Source organism: Protomyctophum parallelum (genome assembly GCF_964188405.1).
Source record: "Protomyctophum parallelum genome assembly, chromosome: 3".
NCBI lineage: Eukaryota > Metazoa > Chordata > Actinopteri > Myctophiformes > Myctophidae > Protomyctophum > Protomyctophum parallelum.
In genome coordinates, this window is record NC_139698.1 from 41,149,089 (window position 1) to 41,172,648 (window position 23,560).

Sequence of the window (23,560 nt, forward strand, 5' to 3'; positions counted from 1 at the left end):
GTGAGATGTATTGACAAATTACACTTTTACAGCACATACTGAGATTCATGGTGAACATACAAAGTTTAAAAAATTAAATAATAATAATAAATCTAATGCAGGCTAATCTAATGCAATTAGTACACAGATAATGTTCTTAATCTGTTTTATATTGCTCTGCTCCCCATGTCTTCATTTCACAGCTGCCTTTGATAAGAAGTACAAGACGGCTTACTCCCGGCTCAGCGGCACTCTGACTCGTGACGAACTCCGCAGGAACCGAGCCCAGCCTCCCAGTTCCAAGGCTGTGGACTGCCGACGCAGCTTTCACCCGCCCCTCGAGTGCTGATTGGCCCTTACAAACCCTGTCGCCCAGGAACAGGTCCTTACAAACCCCCACGCCAAGGAACAGGTCCTTACAAACCCTCACCCCCTGGAACAGGTACAACAATGCTCCCACTTTTCTGTTGACACCACCCCCTGTGATGTCATTGACACCTGTCCCAAGAAGGAGAAAAACATCAGTACCTGAATCTCTGTTGCCTTTGCTGATGCTCTTGGCCTCTGTGCTGCTCCCTAGTGGATGTTGTGTACATTACACCCCCTCCTTTCCTCTGCACCTCTCTAGGCCTTGTTTGTTTGAACCCAGCACCAACCACAGCAGCAACAGGTGTGCTCCATTTATTTTCTATTTTGAGGATGTTGCAGTAAGCAGATTTAAAATGTTGAGCAGTGGAAGCTGATATACCAGCCAAATTTTACTATTCTCATTGCTGACGTGCTCGTTCTTGCCCCCCTGCCTCAAACTATCTATTTTTATGAGTGGAAATCTTGCAACACAATAAGTGTGTAATATACAAAATGGTAATCTATGCATATGGCGTGACCTAATCTGCATCCTTGCATTGCCTCAAAGCAAAACATAAATGAATGAATAACTAAACTGGAAGCGGTTAGTTTAGATGTGACAAGATTTCTGGATTTTGACGTAATGGAACCTGCAGAGAAAGTCCTGCTTCTTGAATTAGTGTTTTCCAGACTTCAAAAACACAAACCACTCAACCAAACAAGAAGTTGAACCTTCAACTGCTTATGTTTCTTTCCTTTCTGCTCATAAGGAATCATCTTATAGACTGACTCTGGGAAAGGATTCACTTGGGGCTATAGCTACAGCAATATGAAGAGATGGACAAGGCTTGAATTATACTTCGTTGCTGATCTACAAGTTACACAACGCATTACATGGCTTGTAGATCAGCTATCTTTAGCATATAAATCAGACTTAAAAGTAACCGTAAAGTGGAACGTTTTGAGATCCGCTTTGAGAGAATATTGTTGTTTAAAAAAACATTGACATGGAGATATAATTTTTTCTGCTGATTCTCACTGTGGAAGAGTAGAGGATTTGAGAACAATTGGAAATTACATCCTTACTGTTTTTCAAGGATGAGTATAGAGTCTGATTGACAACATTGTGGAGATGGCCTGTGGAATGCCAAACAAAGGCTCTTTTTTTGGGATTGATGATTCTGTACCTCTGTCAAGGGGGCCAGTCTGAGAGTGAACGATCTCAACTCCAGGAAGAGACTATTACTGGCAAAAAGTGTGTGTGTGTGTGTGTGTGTGTGTGTGTGTGTGTGTGTGTGTGTGTGTGTGTGTGTGTGTGTGTGTGTGTGTGTGTGTGTGTGTGTGTGTGTGTGTGTGTGTGTGTGTGTGTGTGTGTGTGTGCTTGAAAGGATGTGCGCGCGCGCTCACTCTTGAAAGGATTGGATTTATCTTTCACCAGTTACATATTGTATACACGTGCATGTATGTGGGTGTGTGTGAACACTGAAATGACTGAGCTTTGCCCTAAACTAGGCAGCCAGTTGTCTTGAAGATTACACATCCTTTTTTACGGCTGGATGATGTCTTGTGTATTCCTCCCTACCTTATTTCATTGATGTGTACCTCATATCACCCTTCTGTTAGACACAGTCTCGGTCATCGCTGTTGTCTGTGTTTCTTTAGATGGCTTGTCCATTGGGGGATGCCAGGCATGCTTTATGTAACCCATGTCTGTGAAAGACTGTTTTAATAACCTATATTCATCCAGGAAAGGCTTACTCAGAATGCATGCACAGCAATACGGTACAGTACACATTCAGGTACAGTGTTTTACTATTGGCCACTGAACAACGGAGCAGTTTGGGTTTATGTGCCTTGATCAAAGGCACCTACAGGGTGATTCTTCCAGCCAGACCAAGTTTACAAACCAGCAACCTTCCGGTTACTAGACCACTGGCACTTCTATCGTCTGTAGGTCATCGCCCCTATTAATCTAATTTGCTTTCTCCTCCCTTCAATTAACTTACTGACAACCTATAACAGCGTGGACATCATGGACAGTGTATCATGTCAAATTTATTAGGCCAGTAGAATGACCAGTATTCTATACCAGAAGTCTGAAAGGGAATCAAAAAAAGATAACGTCAGTTCTACATCTGTGGAAATGTACTGTACTATTTTCAAACTGGATTCTTTATTCCCGGTTTAATTTAAATTTGGATCTATTTGTCCTGTCCATTTAGTATAAATAATAATGACTGCCTGCCCAAGCATGTATGTGTGGTAATTTATGTAGACTGTGTTCTGGTAGAATTACTCTGAATTCAAGCTGCTTTCAATTACGACATGTAGCGATGCTAGTACAGAACTGGCTGCTAATGAATGGTTCAAGGTCATTCAAAAGCATATTGTTTCTGTCGTGCGGAAACCTTGTGTCCAAAAATGTTAATTTTCAGTAAATAGATCAAATGTATTATTTAGTGATAAGGTCTTATTAATACTTTTCATGGGTTAAATATATATGAGACCCATAGACAAACTGAACTACTTTCAGTTAAAATAGCAAATTTCTGCATATCTACAAGCAACGTGTGCAAGCTTGTAGATCGTCTATTTTCGCTGCTTTTGTGTGACACAAAGTAGGGCATTCTATTACAAAATATCTAACATTTGAAATGCAGATACAAGGTTTCTCCCCCCTCAGCGACCATATACTTTCAGCATAGTCAAAATGAGCAACTGCTCTGCTCTCTGAATGTAGTGAAAGTGAAGGGATTTTGAGTAACTGATTATTTACATTGCTGGCAGTGAAGCCGAGATGAACAGTAACAATCACATTAGAAGGGTGCTTCAACTAACAAAAATATAATCTTTATGAAGTAAATTACAGCAACACCATAAAGAGGTTTTTTTTGTTTTGTTTTCATGGAAATTGTGTTGTCTATACCCCTTTATCTAATTACATAGCTTTACTTTGCAATTTTCCTTATTAAAAGGTTTTAATAATAAAAACAAGAACAAGAAACAAGAAAAAAATATAGGATTCAAATGACTTTGCACAAATTACTGGTCCAGTAAACGAGAAATCACTTAAAATATTGTCTCAGCTCCAGTGAAGACAGAGCCTCCAGCTTTACTCATTTCTATCAACGTGCATAGCGTTCTCACTGTTGCAACTGTGCTGTTCAGCAGTCATTGTTTTTGTGTAGCAGAGAGAAGGTTCAACTCCTAGGTTTTGTTTTTGAGGGGTTGCTTTTGTGAGTGAGAAAAAATGTGAAAATGAAAAGGAAGAGCTTGTCTGACCTGATCAAGTGAAGCTATGATCACGACTGAACTGGGAGACGTTGAGATGTTAGGGATCTTTCTAGATGTCTGCAGCATTCTGCAAGTAGATTCAATGAGAGAGTAATGCCCACACCCCTAGTTGAGGTCTTCAGCTGAGCATGAGGTCATGCTTAATGGCATTGCATACAAGTTTGGGAATTAACCACCAGGCTAATGGTGATTGGTGAATTTTATTTTTGGGTGTTGATAAGCAGTACTGTGAAGAAGATACAGTAGGCTGAATTAACCACTGTTTCCCTGGTTCCAGTTTTACAGATAAACTAATAGGGTTCTGTTTACCCAACCATCACTGTATATATAGAAATGCACCGGACTGTGAGTGAGCGAAGATAAGGGAATTCCACTATCTCTCATAGTTTCTTATATTGGTTGAATGATTAAAGAGCTGAACAGAGATGTGTATTTAAGATATTATTGTGTTTGCTGTTGTAATTTATATGGCTGTGATTTCTGTTGTAAATGTTTTATAAAAAATGCAGATATTACCTTTGTGTGTGTGTATGCTTTTATGGTTGATAGAAGTTGTACTTAAAAAAACGGATGGCAATGTATTGGATATGTAAGAAGCAAATGTCCCACAATATCTTGTATAATAATGTCTTGTAGCCTGTGTTCTTGCAATCCAACTTTACCCCATTCTCCTAAATGTCCATATAGTGTTAACTTAAGACACGGGTGTAGCACATTATACAAAATAGCCACTCAGATGGTTCGGCCATCTAGTACGGATGCCTCCTGAATGGCCTCTTGGTGCACGTCCCACATGAGAGGAGACAACCCTGGCAGGCCAAAGACCAGGTGGGGGGTTATATCTCCACTCTGGTATGGGAACAACTCCAGGAGAAACTGGAGAATGTTGCTCAGGAAAGGGAGCTCTCTGCTGAAACTGTTGCTCCTGTGACCCCACCCTGGATAAGTGGTTGAAGAAGGGTGGATACTGGATAGATATTAGGCTATACTGTATTACTATACTAATCATTACATGATTAGTATAGTAATAGGCTACTGTTCAATACATCATTGCTCTTGACTTACTGTAAGTTCTGACTGCACAACATGATGAATGTGCAATAGGCTATACATTACGTTTTGAGTAATAGTGCAAACACTATAGTGACACAACACTTTAAGAGTTAAGACGGACATGAAATGGCCTATTGCCAGGATTGGAATATTATGGACTACAGACTACTCTAGCTAATTCTTGTAGGCCTACAGTTTGGACTGCAGTCCATTGTCCCTGGCCTGCTCAATAGATGAAATCTAAAATAGTAGGGAAGTGTAATTTTATTTCTGCCTCTTGGCCAGTTCCCACTTGTAAAAGAGATGCAGTCTTTATGTGTTTTTACTGGTTAAATAAAAGTTAAATAAAATCAAGAAAAATCAAGAAAGAAACTCCCCCCGGCCCCACATCATACCTTAGGAGCGTCCAATGTGGCTCTGCGCCTGCGCGCCACTCCGCTCCGTCAGTGACACTGCAACTATTTTCATCTGCACACAATACAGTACAGTAGTCAGTAGCCTGCCTACAATATAGCCTGCCCTACAAGTATGTGTAGCGGCCTCATTGATGTTCAACCCCATAGCGAAACACTGAAGACGTTCCGCCTATGTTTCCTTGTCCTAGTTTAGGCTATTTGTTTATCCTCTAGAATTGGTGCGTGCTTGAAGAGGAGAATGCTGCAAGCGCTGACGTGACAGATGCACGGACGGACTCGGAGCATTACAAGGTGCCAAGGTGGGCTATTGTGTGTGTGTGTGTGTGTGTGTGTGTGTGTGTGTGTGTGTGCGTGCGCGCGCGCGTGTGCGCGTTAATGTGACGTCAATTTTTAACAATTGAATATCTAGCACCAACTATACCGAGAATAGGAACGACTTGGACGCATAATAGACCGTGAGCCAGGACCCCATTTTTGGGGTCATTTGTACCGAAGGGGGGATTAATTCTCATAGTGATTTTTGGGAAGGTATACACTCCTAGTGCTAGAAAAAATGTGATAGCATTGCACTGGTGGTAGCTTTCTGTGTGTTATCACTCCATTTATAACCCCATGTTAAAAGACAGTTTTCAAAATCCGAATGAAGCATTTTACTTCAAATTCATGTTTCTATCTGGTTATTTTTCTTTAAAAAATGGTGAGGATATAGCCCATACTATATATTTTACAAAAAAGTTGTTAAAAATAGCATCTTCAGCAATAATATCTATGACAGGCAGTGACAGAATAGTGATAGAACTAGGCTATAGTGTAAGTAATGCATCTGAAGTATTTTTACCGTACTAAAATGTCACTGTGACATTTATGTCACAGTGACCTGACCTGAGTCAAACTAACAAGTACTCACAGTTGAGTGTGACAAAACAGCTGCTGTGCATTGAGTTAATTGACACAGTATAACACAGTATAAAAAGAGCCAGTCAGTGGAGATTAGACAGTGCTACATAACTGAACGAAGAGAGAGGAGTGTTTAGATTGAGTAGCTGTATTCAACACTAAATTCCAATTCAAACTGTAGATAAATACATGTGCCCATAGTTTTTTCTTTTCTTTTTTTTTAGCTTTTTTTCATCAAGTTTTGTTTGAAATTTCTACAGTGACAACTGCAGTTTACTTTGCTGTCCATACCTTCACAGCCTAATAATCAAAATCATTGTCCAAATCTTCAACGTCTTCACCTGAACTTTCCACACTCTCTGAGGTGGATGCCTGGTTCTCACAGTCTGCCAGTCTACACATGTCAGTACACTTGAGGCCATTTGCAACACACACACATTTTGGGAGTGAACATTTCTTTGTACAGTTACAGGACAGTAGATCCAGGACAGCATCAGGTGCAGGCTGGCCTTCCATCCAGTGCACCAACTGTTCAGATTCCCCTTCTCTCTCCATCTTCCATCCTCTGCCAACAGGGCTGGAAACTTGTGGGTCCTGCTCCAAGCATCTTCTCCATATACCAGCCTGGTAGTTAGCTCGCTGTGCATGTTTTATTAAACAGTCCTTACATGGTGGGAGTTGATGACTTTCAATTTCACCTTTTTTGGCACAGAAAAGATGATACCTGAGCTCATTGATCTTGGTGGTTGAGGCTTTTGGGACATACATGAGACATGTAAATACCTCTAGTTTGTCCATCAGTTCTGGGGAAAGGTCCCATTCCGTACCCAACTCAAAGAATGTGTCCTGTATTTCCCTGTTTCTGGTGAGAAGTTTTAGGGCACTTGTTTTCCCTATGCCTGCAAAGGCACTTACAGTGTCACATCCAGTATATGCATGCAACCCAATGAGAGCCCTACAAACCTCCAAGCCAACAGAGGCAGCAACTTTCCTGATGTCTACAAGCCTTGTACGGGTTCTTGTGCCACATTTCTGGAACAGTGGGGCCGTAATCCTGTCACAGAATGCTAAAGACATAATGAAAACATCAGTGTCTTCTGAGCAGATGACTACAGACTGGTATCCCTCTCTTGTGGCATGGGCAGCATGGAGAAGTAGGCGACCATCTGCTTCTTCTTGTTGACATTGAAGAGCAGACACCTCCTCACTGTCTTGGGACGTAATTCTGTAACATGTGTCATTCACAGTTGCATAAAGAATCTTTCCCTGTAGCTTTGATCTATATTCTGCATTCCTCCATTCATGCACAATGAATTTAATGAGACTGGTTTTGTTGCTGACTTTGGTCAAGGTCTGTAGTCATCTGCTCAGAAGATGTTTTCATTATGTCTTTAGCATTCTGTGACAGGATTATGGCCCCACTGTTCCAGAAATGTGGCACAAGAACCCGTACAAGGCTTGTAGACATCAGGAAAATTGCTGCCTCTGTTGGCTTGGAGGTTTGTAGGGCTCTCATTGGGTTGCATGCATATACTGGATGTGACACTGTAAGTGCCTTTGCAGGCATAGGGAAAACAAGTGCCCTAAAACTTCTCACCAGCAACAGGGAAATACAGGACACATTCTTTGAGTTGGGTACGGAATGGGACCTTTCCCCAGAACTGATGGACAAACTAGAGGTATTACATGTCTCATGTATGTCCCAAAAGCCTCAACCACCAAGATCAATGAGCTCAGGTATCATCTTTTCTGTGCCAAAAAAGGTGAAATTGAAAGTCATCAACTCCCACCATGTAAGGACTGTTTAACAAAACATGCACAGCGAGCTAACTACCAGGCTGGTATATGGAGAAGATGCTTGGAGCAGGACCCACAAGTTTCCAGCCCTGTTGGCAGAGGATGGAAGATGGAGAGAGAAGGGGAATCTGAACAGTTGGTGGTGCACTGGATGGAAGGCCAGCCTGCACCTGATGCTGTCCTGGATCTACTGGCCTGTAACTGTACAAAGAAATGTTCACTCCCAAAATGTGTGTGTGCAAATGGCCTCAAGTGTACTGACATGTGTAGACTGGCAGACTGTGAGAACCAGGCATCCACCTGTGGAAAGTTCAGATGAAGACGTTGAAGACTTGGACAATGATTTTGATTATTAGGCTGTGAAGGTATGGACAGCAAAGTAAACTGCAGTTGTCACTGTAGAAATTTCAAACTAAACTTGATGAAAAAAAGCTAAAAAAAAAGAAAAGAAAAAAAAAGTATAAAACAACAAAGACAAAAAATATTTATATAAAAAGAAAAATCCAAAAAAACATATATATAAATATATATAGGGGGCTAGCGGTGCTGAGCCACAAATTTTACAGTACCACACACTCAATAATTGCTAATTTATGCTAATTGTTGTTATTGCAATTTATAAACTGTGTTCGCTTCTCGTGTTTGCGCGTCTTACTTGTCTTTACTTTAGACATGTATACCATCACAAAAATCACTTTGAGCATTAGTCCCCTAGGTGGTACAGACCAACCCCCCTTGCTCATATGGCCATTTTAAGCCCCTCAGCCATATTAGATATTGAAAATGACGCCTTTCTGGAAAATATATTTTACTAGATTTTCACTATGTTCTCAAGCATACCTAAAGGTACCAGAATCAATTGGAAAAACATTTTGTATATTTTATTTTAGGGGGTTAAGTTGTATGTTTTCATATATTGACCCATGTAATTTTCGCCTATTGTTGTATAATAAAATGCATGATAACACCAATAAAGCTACCTCTGGTGCAATGCTATCACATATTTTCTGACTCTAGACATGTATACCTTCACAAAAATCACTATGAGCATTAATCCCCCAAATGGTACAAACAAACCCCCCTGGCTCACGGTCTATAATGTTGCACACAGGTTTCTTTCTTGGGTATGCTATTAGATGGTGTCATATGTCTACCGATTCAATGGGGGCTTTGGGCAAGTTTATTATTCCTAACAAACTGTTGTTAATGTTGCTAGTGCTACATGTCATGATATATCACTGGGTTTTGACGTTGGCCTGTTTACTCTCCCGTTATGCTGCTGTGTTTTAATTGTGTCCTTGCTGATGCTGAACTGTGTTGTGTTGGCCTTTGGGCGGGTGCTGTCCACCAATGTGGTGCTGAAACGCAGTAGTGTTACAGTGAGCAAAACTGCGAGTGCGAACACATGTACCGTATTGTTATGACTTTAGTGTCCACTGTTGCCACGTCTCAAATAATGCACACCATCTACATCGATTTGAAATTATCTTTTTGTATCGTGTACGACATTGTGACTTCTGTGAAATATGATATGCATTTTTTTTTGTCTGTTTAATGTTGTCATAGTAGCCTACTACCTTGGCTTTCTTATCTAGCCTACTGCTTCTAGTATTACTCTAAACAGTCTAAATAGTCTATAGCCTCATCTTGGTGGCTACAGCCTATGTATCTTGGTAATAAAATTATACACATCATCACTGTCAAGACATTGGGATGTAAATGCTGCTTTATGTGGTAAGTGAAGTGGTATTTTTTAGCAAATCAAAAGAACTTACAGTACATTATATGCATACAGCATTGGAGATTTATATTAATTTGGAAGAATGTAAGTTGTACATGTAAGATGTAAGTAAAACAACAACATGCTTCACTTGTTTTTTCCCCATCATAGAGCAGAGAAGATAAATGCATTGGTGGCACAGCAGGCCAAATGGTTGCATGACAATCCATGTCACATAAAATGTTACAGACGTAGTGGCTGAATTTAAACTATGTTACACTTCACCATTTATGACATTCATATCCTTATTCATTACAGAGTGGATAATAATACTCTTATGTTCATATATCATATTCTGTATTTCAGGGTAAAGAGTGGCCATTTTGACAGGCATAATGTGGGAGAAAGTGCCTCTTCTCTTCTGTTTGGTCATCAACAATCTGGGAGGTGAGGGCATATTTTATTCCCAGTAATTACAAAAGACCATTACATTTTAACTACCTAAACATTAATTAGTTGACTTGAGTCCCCCAGAGCTCACCAAATCTCTGCCAAAAATCTACTCTGCCGATCTACAAGCTATGAATCTGGGAACATATTGGTCGCAAATATCACTTTCTCTTCTTTCAGCATCAAATCACTGATGGCACATTCATTGTTAAATTCATATTGATTGTTTGTTCATTATTCATTGGCCACAGCTGCAAAGGCATCTCAGTGCTGGCAAGAGGCAACCTACCCTGAGACTGTGGTCTCCCCAGCTGTGAGGAGCAGCAGCATCCTACGGGTGCCCAACGTGTCGACCCTGCCGCAGTGTGTGGCAGCCTGCTGTGATCTGCCAGGCTGCGACCTAGCCTGGCTCTTTGAGCGCCGCTGCTATATTCTCCGCTGCCAGCAGAGGGAGAACTGCCGGCCCAGAGAGAGACCTGGATCAGATTCCTACCTGGCCTTCCTGCGACGTGGCCCTCCTCAGACCCTTGTGCTGCAGTCACTGGTCCGAGGGGAACCCTATGCTGGCCGTTGGAGGTCCCAGACCCAGTCTTCTGATGCCCCAGGGGACCTGGAGGCCCTGAAAGACCTGAAGGACCTCGCCCTGTTTGATGAGGCTCGGCAGGACTTCGCTGACCCTGGCATGATGGATCTGGAGTATCCAGAGGGAGGTCTGGAGGAGAAGCTCGGGGGTGGCACAGGTGATGCAGAAACGGAGCTGTTTCCTGACTGGCCAGACTTGGAAAGAGAGATGGGGTTCAACCAATCAGAGAGTGAGGATGCTCCAGAGGGGGAACCAACAGAGATGAGTGTTGCCCAGAATAGTGCCTCCTCTGGGGCGAATATCAGCCTGGCATCCCATTACAGCAACACAGAACCTACTTCAGGCCCTACTCCTACAGAAAAAACTGTAAGTGTCTGGAGGGTTTCAGAATGAATTAGCAGAGTGGTTAAGAGGGAATTGATATAGATCTTGTCTATACAACATTATAATCTGTATAAACTCATAACTATGTATTTGTTTTATAACAATGATAAAGCATTATACAGTATATACTTTGACCTTATTACTTAGAAAGTCAAGTAGCAGAATTGCTGGTCACTGACTGACTTTGTTTGGGCAGGATCAAGGTGTATTGCAATTATCATAGTTGTAATACATACAAATAATATATCTGCATATAGCATCTATCCAAAAAGGGGTAGAGTGAAATATCACCTGGCTACAGCACAATGTAGTTAGTTTCTCTACATTGCTTAATTGTGGCAGTTCACCTATTCTGCATGGGGTCAGTAATTTAGCAATAGACCCATCTGCCAAGCATCTGAGGATAACATCAAATAGAATTTGTTTAGGCATAGCTTTATTTAGATGAGATAGTAGAGAGACATTCAGCTAAGGGCAGAGAGAGGTAATGACACTACACAATCCATCCTGGGACGTTATGAGTGGCCGCCACATTTAACTAGTTATCTACTACCACCACAGTTCCAGATTTTAATAGCAAGATATGATTAACAATGCCCAGTTGTCTGTATGAGCTTGTGTGTGTATGCCAACTTGCTGACGCCTGACGGGACAATTCCCTTTCTTTGTGATGCAATACTGTCTTTCTCTCTCTCTCCCCACATTCAGCATTATACATAGACACTGTACATACACACAATCTAACAAACAGGCCTGCCCTTCAGAGCAGGACAGTGATTGCATTAGATTCTAACGGAATCAATGCAACTCTGTCTTGACCCCAGCTTCATTCTTGATCAGACCTAGGGACAAAGGGACAAAGATTTCACCTTGTAAGTGCTTTTATTTTCACAGGAAAGCAACATCCAGAGTGTGTCCCTCTCCATCTCTGATTCCACATCAGTCATATCCCCAGTAGAAGAACATGCTCCCATGACCTCTACTGATGCCCCGCCTCATCTGTCTAACAACACAGCCATGCCTACAGAACCAGGTAAGCATTCTATAATGGTGAATTGAGAGCGTTTATGTGCTAAAACTCACTTTAAGGATCAGTGCCTGTGCCTCTCAGACAGGGACCACATCATCATCAAAAATGGAAAAGAACTTTGCATTAAATGTTTTTAAGAAATTCTGCTACAGTCAAGTTCACAGTTGTATACAGGCACATTTTAATGTCTAGCAGTTCACCTAAGTTGCTTTGTTTCGTATTCCTTGTCCACTTTTAGCTCAGCCCCTGATGGTGTCCCTTGGAGACCCTATAGAGCTGACTTTACCCACGGATACGGTCAAAATAGAAGCCTCAATCCACCCAGATCCCCAGACAGGTACAGTGTATAACAGTGCCCATTTTAAATGAATTCTTAGGAGATATTTGTATTTACTTGGAGTGCTGAATGGGCATAGCATGAATTATCTAAATGAATTGTGTTAATGAGTTGTTGACCCCACCCATCATATACTCTGACTAGCTTAAAGGGATAGTTCTGATTTTTTAACTTAAGTTGTATGATTAAATACTTACCATTAATATAGTGGTTGCAACTGTATTAATTGATTGAGTCCCGTGGTGGGAGTTCTGCTCTGGTTTTAGTGAATATTAAGTAGTTCTGGTCATTTTGTGGGGGGCATGGGGCCACGCAGTAAAAGTAAATGAATCCACAAAACGAACGTAATTTGTATTGTTTGCCTATTTCTAAAATATTAGCGCGACTTTCGTTCAACTTTGACCCCTCCATCACATGGAACTAATTTTTGGGCGTAGTAATATGGACACAAAAAACATAGTTCTGTGTGATAGAGGGGTAAAAAAAGAACGAAGGTTGCACTAATATTTTTTAAATAGGTCAACAATTCAAATGTGGATTAATTTACCTTTACTGCGTGGCCCCCAGTGCCCCCCACAAAATGACCGGAACTACTTGATATTTCACCAAAACCAGAGCAGAACTCCCTCTACGGGACTCAATCAATTAATACAGTTGCAACCACTATATTAATGGCAAGTATGTCATACAACTTAAGTTAAAAAAAATCTGAATTATCCCTTTAAACAAACCACAAGAATCCACATGTTTATACATTAAATATAACTAAATTGTAATTCACCTTAATGTTCCCAGAATCAACATACAGCTATGAATGGCATTTGGTGTATTCTATTGATGGCCACAGGGAGGCAATAGAGGGCGAGCATAACAAGTCAATCCAATTTAGCAGAGTGAGTCTCCCTGTGTCCTTGCACTTCACTGACCTGAGTCTACATGTTCATTCTATGATGTGAAACAATATATATGTGTATAACTTTCTACAACTATAATGATATGATATCACATATCAAGTCTCTATAGAGAATGAAGTGGGGGGAATTGTAAAGGGGACATTAGAGACTTCATAATCTAGAAAATGTCTATTTTTTAATTTGATTAAAAGAGCACAAATAAAGCATTTAGCAAAGTTAGGATTAATCTGTATATTCTACACCAAGTATGAACATGACTGTAGACGCGTTTTACAGGTATACAATTTTATTGGACTTCTTTATCCAGTCACAATATTTATATCCTTCCGTACATTGTTTGTTTCCAGCTGTCTGCAGGTCAATACCTGTTGACGGTGGCTGTGTCTGGACATGGTGCATATGGAGAAGGCTCAGTCAACATCACAGTGAAGGAAGGTATTGGGAATGCAATCGGCTAGAAGCTTATACCAAGATAGAAGTAACTAATTCATACCAAGATAGAAGTAACTAATTCATGTACAAACTATCAGCCTTCAATCATGTTAAAATAGGTTTGACCTACAGTATGACCTATTCATTTCATCTCTCCTCCTCACCTTGTGTTGATGCTGATAAATAACACACTAGAGGAAATAACTAAAGAGAAAGACCTTTCTTCTCCTCTATTTTCTTCTCTTTTCGTCCATCCTACAGTAGCATTGAGATTGAGCAACCCACCCAAGGCTGTGGTTTTCCCTCTAACCCAGGTCCTGTCTCTCCCGTTCACTGAAGCCGTCATAAATGCCAGTCGTACGTATCTGTTTTGACTGTTTATTTACAATAGAATAGTCACAGTGAGCACATAATTGAAGTATTCATGCCTTCATTGAGGACAATATTTACTATTGTCTGACTCTCTGGTGTTGATCCACATATACCAATGTCTGGCTGGTTATTATTTGACATATGCTTACTGAAATTGTGACATTTGTGAGGTTAGCGGTTAAGAGCAATGGCTGGAAGTCTAAATTTTGAGCGTTTTTTATATCTGTCACATACAGAAAGTAAGGCTGGTGAGGTCAGCTGTTACTGGGACCAGATGAGTGGGCCACCAATAGATCTAGGAGAGTCCTCAAATAAATGGATTCTTAACCTGTCCAACCTGGACATTGGAAACTACACATTCAGGTACCTTTCATTTTTTAACACCTCGTCACCTCTAGAACAATGGCTTATGTAGCATTCTTACAAACTGAAGGATTCAATTGCAAGTATTTTAGTGAAAGGGGTTCTTTGACATTCATTATTGACCATTTACAAAATAGACAAAATGCAAATCCTTCCATGAAGAGATTTTATGTCGTCTCTCGCTGAAATTCACTTTCATTGTAGTGCCATATATTAGTAGCGGGGATAACAACAACTTGCATGGAAACACTAGTGTGTCATAAAGGGACAGTTATGTTCATTGTAATGATTGACCTTCCATGTACTGTAGGTTTATGAGTCAGACATTGGGTACCATCATTTCATATTAAAAAATACTTGCTTGTCCAACAGGGTCATTTCAGGACAGTCTCTTAGTCACAGTGTAATTAAATCACTGTTTCCTATTAATCAGCAACATTCTAACCAGAAACCACTGCGGTTTGGTTTTCTTTTTGAAATTATACTGTGTTATGCTGTGTCTTTAGATCTTTAGAAGAGTCTGCAGAGTAACTCTTCTCTTCTCTTCTCTTTTCTCTCTTCTCTCTTCTCTCTCTTCTCTTCTCTTCTCTTCTCTTCTCTTCTCTTCTCTTCTCTTCTCTTCTCTTCTCTTCTCTTCTCTTCTCTTCTCTTCTCTTCTCTTCTCTTCTCTTCTCTTCTCTTCTCTTCTCTTCTCTTCTCTCCCATGTTGTACCTTCCAGGTTTACAGTGACTGATGCCACCGGGTTATCAGATTTCACCACAGCAACACTCAGAGTCATACCACCAAAGGCCAGTGACGTCCATATTGAACCGCAGGGCTCCGCCTTATCCAGGACCACAACCCCTGCTGTCACCTCTCCTGTCAGACAAGGTGATCTTACAACAACGCCCTCAGCCCCAGTCTCCCCCTCTGCCACAGCTACTAACACTGGAAACTCAGGTAAATGTACGAGTAAATACATTCATATACTTATATACAGTACAATGTATATAGGCTCATATCTGCTCTCCTCTCTCTTTTCCTATACGTCCTATAGGAAACAGAGCTGCCCCCTCAATGGATCTTGAGGGTTCAAACCGTGGGCCGGTGGCCGTGGTGGGTCCTGACATGAAGCTGATTCTCCCAGTGAGCAGTGTAGTGCTGGATGGAAGCAGCAGCACTGATGACCATGCTATTGTCAGCTACCACTGGGACACTACCAGGTACTCTAACACTGCTTCTCACTGATGACCATGCTATTGTCAGCTACCACTGGGACACTACCAGGTACTCTAACACTGCTTCTCACTGATGACCATGCTATTGTCAGCTACCACTGGGACACTACCAGGTACTCTAACACTGATGACCATGCTATTGTCAGCTACCACTGGGACACTACCAGGTACTCTAACACTGCTTCTACCACTGGGACACTACCAGGTACTCTAACACTGACCATGCTATTGTCAGCTACCACTGGGACACTACCAGGTACTCTAACACTGCTTCTACCACTGGGACACTACCAGGTACTCTAACACTGACCATGCTATTGTCAGCTACCACTGGGACACTACCAGGTACTCTAACACTGATGACCATGCTATTGTCAGCTACCACTGGGACACTACCAGGTACTCTAACACTGCTTCTCAAACGTTTTCGTGGCCCAGATTGATGTACTTTATCTGAAAAGATGTTGTGCCAAGTACTCCCTTAAGAGTGTTAAAATTTTCAGAATATTCAGAAATGTTCCAAATGTAACCCCTTAAGCACTATATACTTTATTACCAACAATATCCAATCTACAAGCTCACAATCCATCGCAATGCAAAAAGATACAAAGCTACACAGCATATTTGTAGGTTTGTATCTTTGTATTTGAAGTTGAAACCAGCTCAACTTATTTGTAGCTTTATAGCTGTGCTTTTGTAGCAGCTAAAAATGTTGGATGTATCATGTCGCTGGCGTCCATTGAAAAATAATGGTAGCCTGTATCTTTGTATCTGCCAGTACTGTGAACGCAGCATTAGTCTTATTAGTCCTGCAGTCGAGGTGGACGGGTGGGAAATTTGGTATAGCTATAGTATTTTTTATTGGCCTAAAATATTGTCTATATACATATATTCATGAATCCACTTGCTGACCGGCTGTCGGTTTCTTGTGGCCCTACCATTAACATCCTATGGCAGGCAAAAATGTCAAACTTTCCTTTTGCTTTAAGTAACATGTCAAACTAAGGGTTTTTCATGAATCTGAATCCATTCCAAACATTGGTTTTGCTCACAATACACTCCTTGGGCTAAAAACAGCCAGAGCCACTTGCCCAAAATGTGCTGACCTAATCACATTTGTGATGACCTCCGTTTTTAGCCCAAGGAGTGGGCAAAACTAATGCTTGGAATGGATTCAGCATCATAAAAAACCATAAAAGACTATATACCAAATTTCCCACAAGAAGTCTGTCGGCTGCCGGACTATATACTGTAGCTGTTGCATTAAATTGATTGTTGACACACTCTGATTTTCCAGTGGTCCCCCAGGGATAAAGATGGAGGGTGGAAATGCAGCAGTAGCCACGGTAATGGGCCTGAGGGTGGGGCGCTACACATTCAGGCTGACTGTCAGTGACCATGAGGGGGTAACAGACAGCGCTTCACTGACTGTCAGAGTCCAAGAGGGTAAAAAAATATTTAATTTCAAACAAGAATTATTTTGTTCTACTACTGACCTATCAAAGTACAGTACACAACTACCTGTCTTCTGTCATCTTCAACAAGCTTCCTCCTCTTCTCCAGCCAGAAACCTGCCGCCTGTAGCTCATGCTAGTGGTAGCCATACCCTCACCCTGCCCAACAACTCTCTGGTGCTCAGGGGATCGGTGACAGATGGAGACCAGACCGAGGTCCAATATCTCTGGGTCAGGGACAACCAGAGCCCGGCCGCTGGGGTGAGTCTAGCCCCGGAGGTTAAATTTAGACGCAAATAGTGAGTTCAATTAGATCCGGCATTTAAAGCAAATGATTCATCATTGACACTGAAGCTGATACTGATTGAACTATGATGGAACCATCTCCAAACCTTGGGCTAGTGATGACATAGCAAAGTTATTTGCATGCACCTTAGCAAGAGAGGGAAAACTAAAAGGATGCACATCCCAATGCCAAGTAAAGCACTTTGTTTCCAGGATGTGCTGTTTGGCTCAGAGACTCAGCCCTCTCTGTATTTAGCTAACCTGGTTGAAGGGACCTACCTCTTCCAGCTAAGAGTGACAGACGCTCAGGGACGAAGCAACACCGCCACAGCCACCGTAGAAGTACGCCCAGGTAAAAACAATAACAACAATACTAATAATAGTAATAACACACCACTAGTATTACTCCTACTATTACTATAACAATATAATATGAAATCATAGATACATGCATGCATGGCTTAAATACACGCACGCACGCACACACGCACGCACGCACGCACGCACGCACGCACGCACGCACGCACACACACACACACAGAGTCACACACAGAGTCACACACACACACACACACACACACACGTAGACACAATCGTAGGACTGGAGACAGGATGGCTATATTATGTGTTGTAGAGAAGAGCTGTAATGCATTCATCTCCTAACTGCGGCTTGTACACATTCAAAGCACACAGTGTGTGTTCGACTGAAGAGTTCATACTATACTCATGACCCTGTGCTAAAACTCATTAACAACATCGCCTACTGTACTCGAAAGTAAGTTCCGGAGACACAAGGTTCATAGCATTACCTAATATGTAACGTATAAGTGTGAGTGAGTGATTGTTTTCCCGGCAGACCCTGGAGGCAGTGAGGAGGTGGAGTTGGAGCTGCTGGTTGCAGTGTCTCAGGTCAGTGTGTCTCAGAGGGACACGGTGCTTAGACAGCTGGCTGCACTACTCCACGTCCTGGACAATGACATCCACCTACGAGCCCTGCAGGGACACTCCCACCTCAGGTGCATGTCGTCAACACACTGACACTCCCACCTCAGGTGCATGTCGTCAACACAAAGACACTCCCCAGGTGCATGTCGTCAACACACTGACACTACCACCTCAGGTGCATGTCGTCAACACACTGACACTACCACCTCAGGTGCATGTCGTCAACACACTGACACTCCCACCTCAGGTGCATGTCGTCAACACAAAGACACTCCCCAGGTGCATGTCGTCAACACACTGACACTCCCACCTCAGGTGCATGTCGTCAACACACTGACACTACCACCTCAGGTGCATGTCGTCAACACACTGACACTCCCACCTCAGGTGCATGTCGTCAACACAAAGACACTCCCCAGGTGCATGTCGTCAACACACTGACACTCCCACCTCAGGTGCACGTCGTCAAGCACACTGATACTCCCACCTCATTGTACATTATACATATGTACATCCTACTATAAATGCGCCACGTCTCTGCGTGTGCGTGTGCCTGTGTGTGTGTGTGTGTGTGTGTGTGTGTGTAATGCACGTAACTCGAGAATCGTTTCACCCACCGACTTCACATTCGACACATGCGTTCCACACCCCCACAGGGAGTGCAGTGCCCGGTATCGAGTCGGTCGGACCCTTCAGAACCACCACAAAAGGCTCTGGTCAGGCTCTGCCAGTGGGCCTAATGAGGCCAACTCCTTTCACCTGTGCAATTTCCAGCCTTATCTGTATATTTATCGCGCGTGCGTGTGTGTGTGTATTGCATACAGCACGGTGCTCCAGTTCTCAGTGCAGGGCCCTGATGGGCCATTCCCTGGCTCTAAGCTGTCCAGGATTCTGCGGAGCCAGCTGTTGAGGGAGAAGACTGACTACCTGCTGTTCAGAGTCCTCAGGGTCGACACAGTCTGTGAGATATAACACTTCATATCCTATCATATCCTATGGATGTAATTGATCCTATACCTCACTGACATGACATCCCATAAACTGATCCTCTAGCAGCTGTATGTATAGGGGGATGTTCATGGGGCATGTTATGTTTGTAGTATAGTTAAGTTAAGTCCTTGGTTCACTAATACTAGAATTTCTACATTGTAGCTGTTGAATGAGAAATTCCAGAAAGTATATACTGGAATTTGCTCTTCATTAATTATTAGTTGACACAATTTACTGTATGAGCAGCATCACTACACGCTATGCACTATAACTATCACACACTGCCATTTAATTTGATCATAATGTAAATAAATAACGTAAATAAATGTTTACGTTATCTTGTGATTTGACGTCAGTGTGCTTGCGACGCTGTTCTGGGCATGGCCAGTGCGACCCTATCACCAAGGAGTGTGTCTGTGACCCCTTCTGGACCGAAAACCTCTTCCGCCTTTTCCTTGGAGACGGAGAGAGCAATTGTGGTAAGGTTGTTGTTGACCAGTGGTGGAATAAATACTCTGATTTGTGAACTTGTAGATCGGCAATTTTTTTAGTAGATCAAGGATACAAGTAATTGGTTAATATAATGTATGTTTTGTAATAATAATCTAAATCTACACTTGTAACAAACATTTCAAATCGCCTTTACATGTAGAAAAACTGTAATGTTTTTGCTTACACAGGTGAAAAAGCAGTAGACGTACTGTGTTACTTTATTTACTCTTTATGTATAGAAAAACAGTTAGTGGTCTGCAGCACAACACATACAGTAGATACATATTCATGTACTGTCATGTTATAGAAATGTCACCTTCTTGGCCTTAGTACCAGTATCTGAACATTTCCAAGCCCTGGAAAAATTAAGAAAAACTAATGAATAAATTAATAAAATAAGCATTGTATGAAAAAATAAATACAAATAAAAAGTTTGCCTACATGTATTATTCAGCACTGTTCTAAACTGTAGATGACCTGTGTTTGTCTTCCTAGAGTGGAGAGTGCTTTATGTCATTCTCTCCAGCTTCATGGTGATGGTCTTTGTTCTGTCAGCCACCTGGACCCTGATCTGCTGCTGCAAGAGGTGACCAGACATACTACCACTGTAATGATTTTACACAAATATTTTATTCTGATATGCTGTTACCAGTATACGATTTACAGTTTTACGATTTACGATGTACACTTGCTGTCATGCAACCGTTAAGCAAACAAGTCCAAGTTACACAAGTCATGACTTGCAGTGTTCAATGGTTTACATTTCAATGTAAATATTGTTGACCGCTTAGGAGGCGGCGAACCAAGGTGAGGAAGAAAACTAAATACACCATCCTGGACAACATGGACGATCAGGAGAGGGTGGAACTCAGGCCCAAATACAGTGAGTCTGAAGCCTAATACACAATTTCACACACAGGTAGTCATTCACAACGAAAATGTACGCACAAGTGTAAAGGAGATGCCTAATGATATCGCCTGGTTTGATGGAACATCCACGCCCATTCCACACCATATAAGGCAACAGGAAATATCGAAATACGTCATCATAGCCTGCACAGTGAACCGCGATGAGCTTGTAGAGCAGTTAATTTTGACAGGTGGGTCTCTGCACGGACAGATCTTCAAGCAAAGTGTTATATGCATATAATTATAAACTAAACTTGCCAACTTGGCACGCATTTCTTCACTGAGTTCACTCCTTGGTAAATGTCAGAACGTTAATAAGTTAACTGATGTTACAGTTACTTTCAGATAATGAGAAAGAAGTTAATTTGTAGGCCTACAGTTCACCACACGACCAAATGCTATATCAAAACTCGGCAATGATAAAAGCCCTTACTGATGAATTGCCATGCACTGCAGGGTTATACAATCTGATCATTTTCCTTTGGCCTATTTGATTTATTGATTACTGGGGTGATTGATTCCCTGCCCTGCACTGTCGGATTTGGAAAGCAAATATATGGACACACGACATATTTAATCCACGGGAACATTGGCTCTTTTTTTCTTTTTTTTTTTTTGTGTGGAATTTATCCGTTTTTGACTATATTTCATCCGATCCAACATCAAGCCTGATCAAGGTAAGAGTTGGCTATTCTGTGTGGGCCACTGGGGCGTCCGCATGTGATCAATATACATTATTATAAATTAATACCACGACGCAAATGGAGGCAGATATAGGTGTTTGCAGCAAAGGCATTAGGCCTACGTGAAACTTTAATTGGCTGAGTCTCTGTCAACATGCTGATCAGCGAGTTACAGTAGGTGTGTGATGATCATCAGCTGCCTTTCTTATGTCTGTCTGTCCGTCATGTTTGTGAACAAGTGCGAGTGGAGGTGAGCTGTCTTAAAACTACGATATGACTGGCCGACTTTCAAACACGCTGATGCCATGATTCAGTAGGCTAATGTGGTCTTCTATTTTTGTCTCCACCAGGCCGAAGGCATGGGGGGAGAGTATGTTTTGCACTCCGTGTGTCCGTGTGTCCGTCCGTGTGTGTGTCCGTGAGCAGCTAATCTCGGCCACCGTTAACCCGGTCGATGCCAAATTTTGCACACACACTCCCTGGATGCCAACGATGAACCTCTGCCCCAAACTTTCCAGAACGGCCTGTTATAGCGCCACCAGGAGGCCGCTTTGTGCAAAACAGGTTTTTGCACAGTACACATACAGATTTTGTCCAAACATCACGCAAATTGGTACACAGTCTCTCTAGAGCCATTCAACGAAACGGGTCTTTCAGATTTATCAGACTCCATCCTGATTGGTTAAGATTGTCTTCCAAAGTTCACAGGAGTGCTCAGTTTCAAACAAAATGCTGCAAATCATGATTTCCGTGAAATTGTGCATGCACATTCCCACTAGGCCGAGGAAGAAATGCCACATGAACAATTTCAACTCAGCCTCAAGGTGGCGCTATAACTGGCCGAAAAGTGTTTTTACCTCTAACTGCACGGATCTGTGGATAACTTTGTATGCCAACTCCCTAGTTTACTTTTGTTGCCCTTTTATCCAACCACCAGATGAAGGCAAGCTGCAATGTCCTACATTCCTATCCTGGTGGAGACCTGTGCCCAGAAGGGCACTTTTTCTAGTTTTATATACTTTAGCCGACGCAGTAACCCTCGATTTTGCTTGCAGGGGGGGAGATAGGAGAGCCGATCTACAAGCTCACAACTCGCTGCTCTGCGAGTAGAAGGCTGCCGAGAGTGAGCAGCGCAATCGCGCATGCTAGAAATATCCAAATAAATAAATAAAAAGGTGTCGGGCTTGCAGGGGCAGTTTCTGTATAGGATCATGGGTTAACTTGACCAATATGCCTCTAGAATGCATGCATATAGCCATACAAGTGATATTCTGCATTTGTTTATGTGCTGACCAATGTTGGGGACACATGCCTACATATTTTATCTGAGGTTTGGGAACTATTTATTGATTCAGCATGAAGACTAAAGCCTTCTAAATAAATATACACAGGCTGTATGCCCTTTACACCACCCTGGAGCTGACATCAACGGAGTTTCCGACCAACCAACGTCAACGTCAAGTTCACGGAGATGGCCATGAATTCCCACGTAACGTGGGAATCCACGTAAATGCCTGTCCGCTCACGATATTAGCGTAAACGCTGTTGTGAATGAGGACCACAGTGTGGATAATAACCTCTCACAGTCACTGCTGTTCCAGAGCTTTCAATTTGGACCTTTGGAGAGATTACCGAATCAAACTGTGATGCCAAATCACAGTTTGGTTCGGTAATCTCTCAGTGAAATGTCTAATAGCTTACATAATAATAATAATGTCTAATAACGTCTAATAACATCTTGAGACCTTTTCCTCACTCTATCGGTGTCCTCACTGTCCTGACATCTCTCTCATTTCTCTGTAGGTATCAAACATCGGAGCACAGAGCACAACTCCAGTCTGATGATGTCTGAGTCTGAGCTGGACAGTGATCAGGACACTATCTTCAGCCGGGACAGACCCATCCGTAGTAGAAACAGATCCCATGCTCATGCCACCCGCAACGGGAATGCTTTTGGCTGACAGGTGGAAACAATAAGTATAAGATGACTTGAAAAAATGACTTGCCCAACTTCACACAGGGAGTTAAACAATTTTTTTACCAGACCCTGGAAGTGGCAATGATTGTCTGTAACTGTAATACACAGGTAGGTCATGACTTCCTGGAATGAAGTCTCTGGGAATCGGAGATGATCCAAGTGAAGTTTGAGTGTGCAATTTGTAGACAAATAATGGATGCAATGGGACACAAACAAAAAGGAGGGTCAGATACAGGT

General features: G+C 42.0%; 3 protein-coding genes across 7 annotated transcripts in view; all 3 read left to right on the forward strand.

Annotated features, from left to right (window-relative positions):
• dennd4b (DENN/MADD domain containing 4B) overlaps positions 1-4,130 on the forward strand; it is a 43,227-nt gene extending 39,097 nt beyond the window's left edge. For 4 of the 5 annotated variants that reach the window (XM_083761760.1, XM_083761762.1, XM_083761763.1 and 1 more), the window contains one exon: positions 183-4,130. In XM_083761760.1, coding sequence (XP_083617886.1) covers positions 183-328 — 146 coding nt within the window. In that variant the 3' untranslated portion in view covers positions 329-4,130. The remainder of the gene's footprint in view (positions 1-182) is intronic. The other variant, XM_083761761.1, reaches the window with a different exon arrangement.
• Positions 4,131-5,374: 1,244 nt separating this feature from the next.
• LOC310856683 (dyslexia-associated protein KIAA0319 homolog) lies at positions 5,375-13,660 on the forward strand (the record flags this gene model as incomplete). The annotated part of the gene is made up of 6 exons (XM_083762154.1): positions 5,375-5,389; positions 9,871-9,951; positions 10,206-10,903; positions 11,816-11,954; positions 12,190-12,248; positions 13,550-13,660. The coding sequence occupies exons 2-6, from the start codon at positions 9,900-9,902 to the stop codon at positions 13,658-13,660; spliced, it is 1,059 nt and encodes a 352-aa protein (XP_083618280.1). The 5' UTR covers positions 5,375-5,389; positions 9,871-9,899.
• LOC310855555 (dyslexia-associated protein KIAA0319-like) lies at positions 13,560-23,520 on the forward strand. The gene is made up of 14 exons (XM_083760605.1): positions 13,560-13,637; positions 13,896-13,991; positions 14,243-14,369; positions 15,089-15,309; positions 15,407-15,572; positions 16,885-17,033; positions 17,151-17,302; positions 17,540-17,678; positions 18,183-18,342; positions 19,096-19,232; positions 19,618-19,740; positions 20,249-20,339; positions 20,545-20,636; positions 23,149-23,520. The coding sequence occupies exons 3-14, from the start codon at positions 14,281-14,283 to the stop codon at positions 23,304-23,306; spliced, it is 1,677 nt and encodes a 558-aa protein (XP_083616731.1). The 5' UTR covers positions 13,560-13,637; positions 13,896-13,991; positions 14,243-14,280; the 3' UTR covers positions 23,307-23,520.
• Positions 23,521-23,560: the final 40 nt, after the last annotated feature.

Coding starts and splice junctions, on each gene's coding strand:
- LOC310855555 (XM_083760605.1), top strand. CDS start 14,281: ATGAGTGGGCCACCAATAGATCTAGGAGAGTCCTCAAATAAATGGATT. Junction 20,340..20,544: donor CTGATCTGCTGCTGCAAGAG/GTGACCAGACAT, acceptor TTGACCGCTTAG/GAGGCGGCGAACCAAGGTGA. Junction 20,637..23,148: donor GGAACTCAGGCCCAAATACA/GTGAGTCTGAAG, acceptor ATTTCTCTGTAG/GTATCAAACATCGGAGCACA.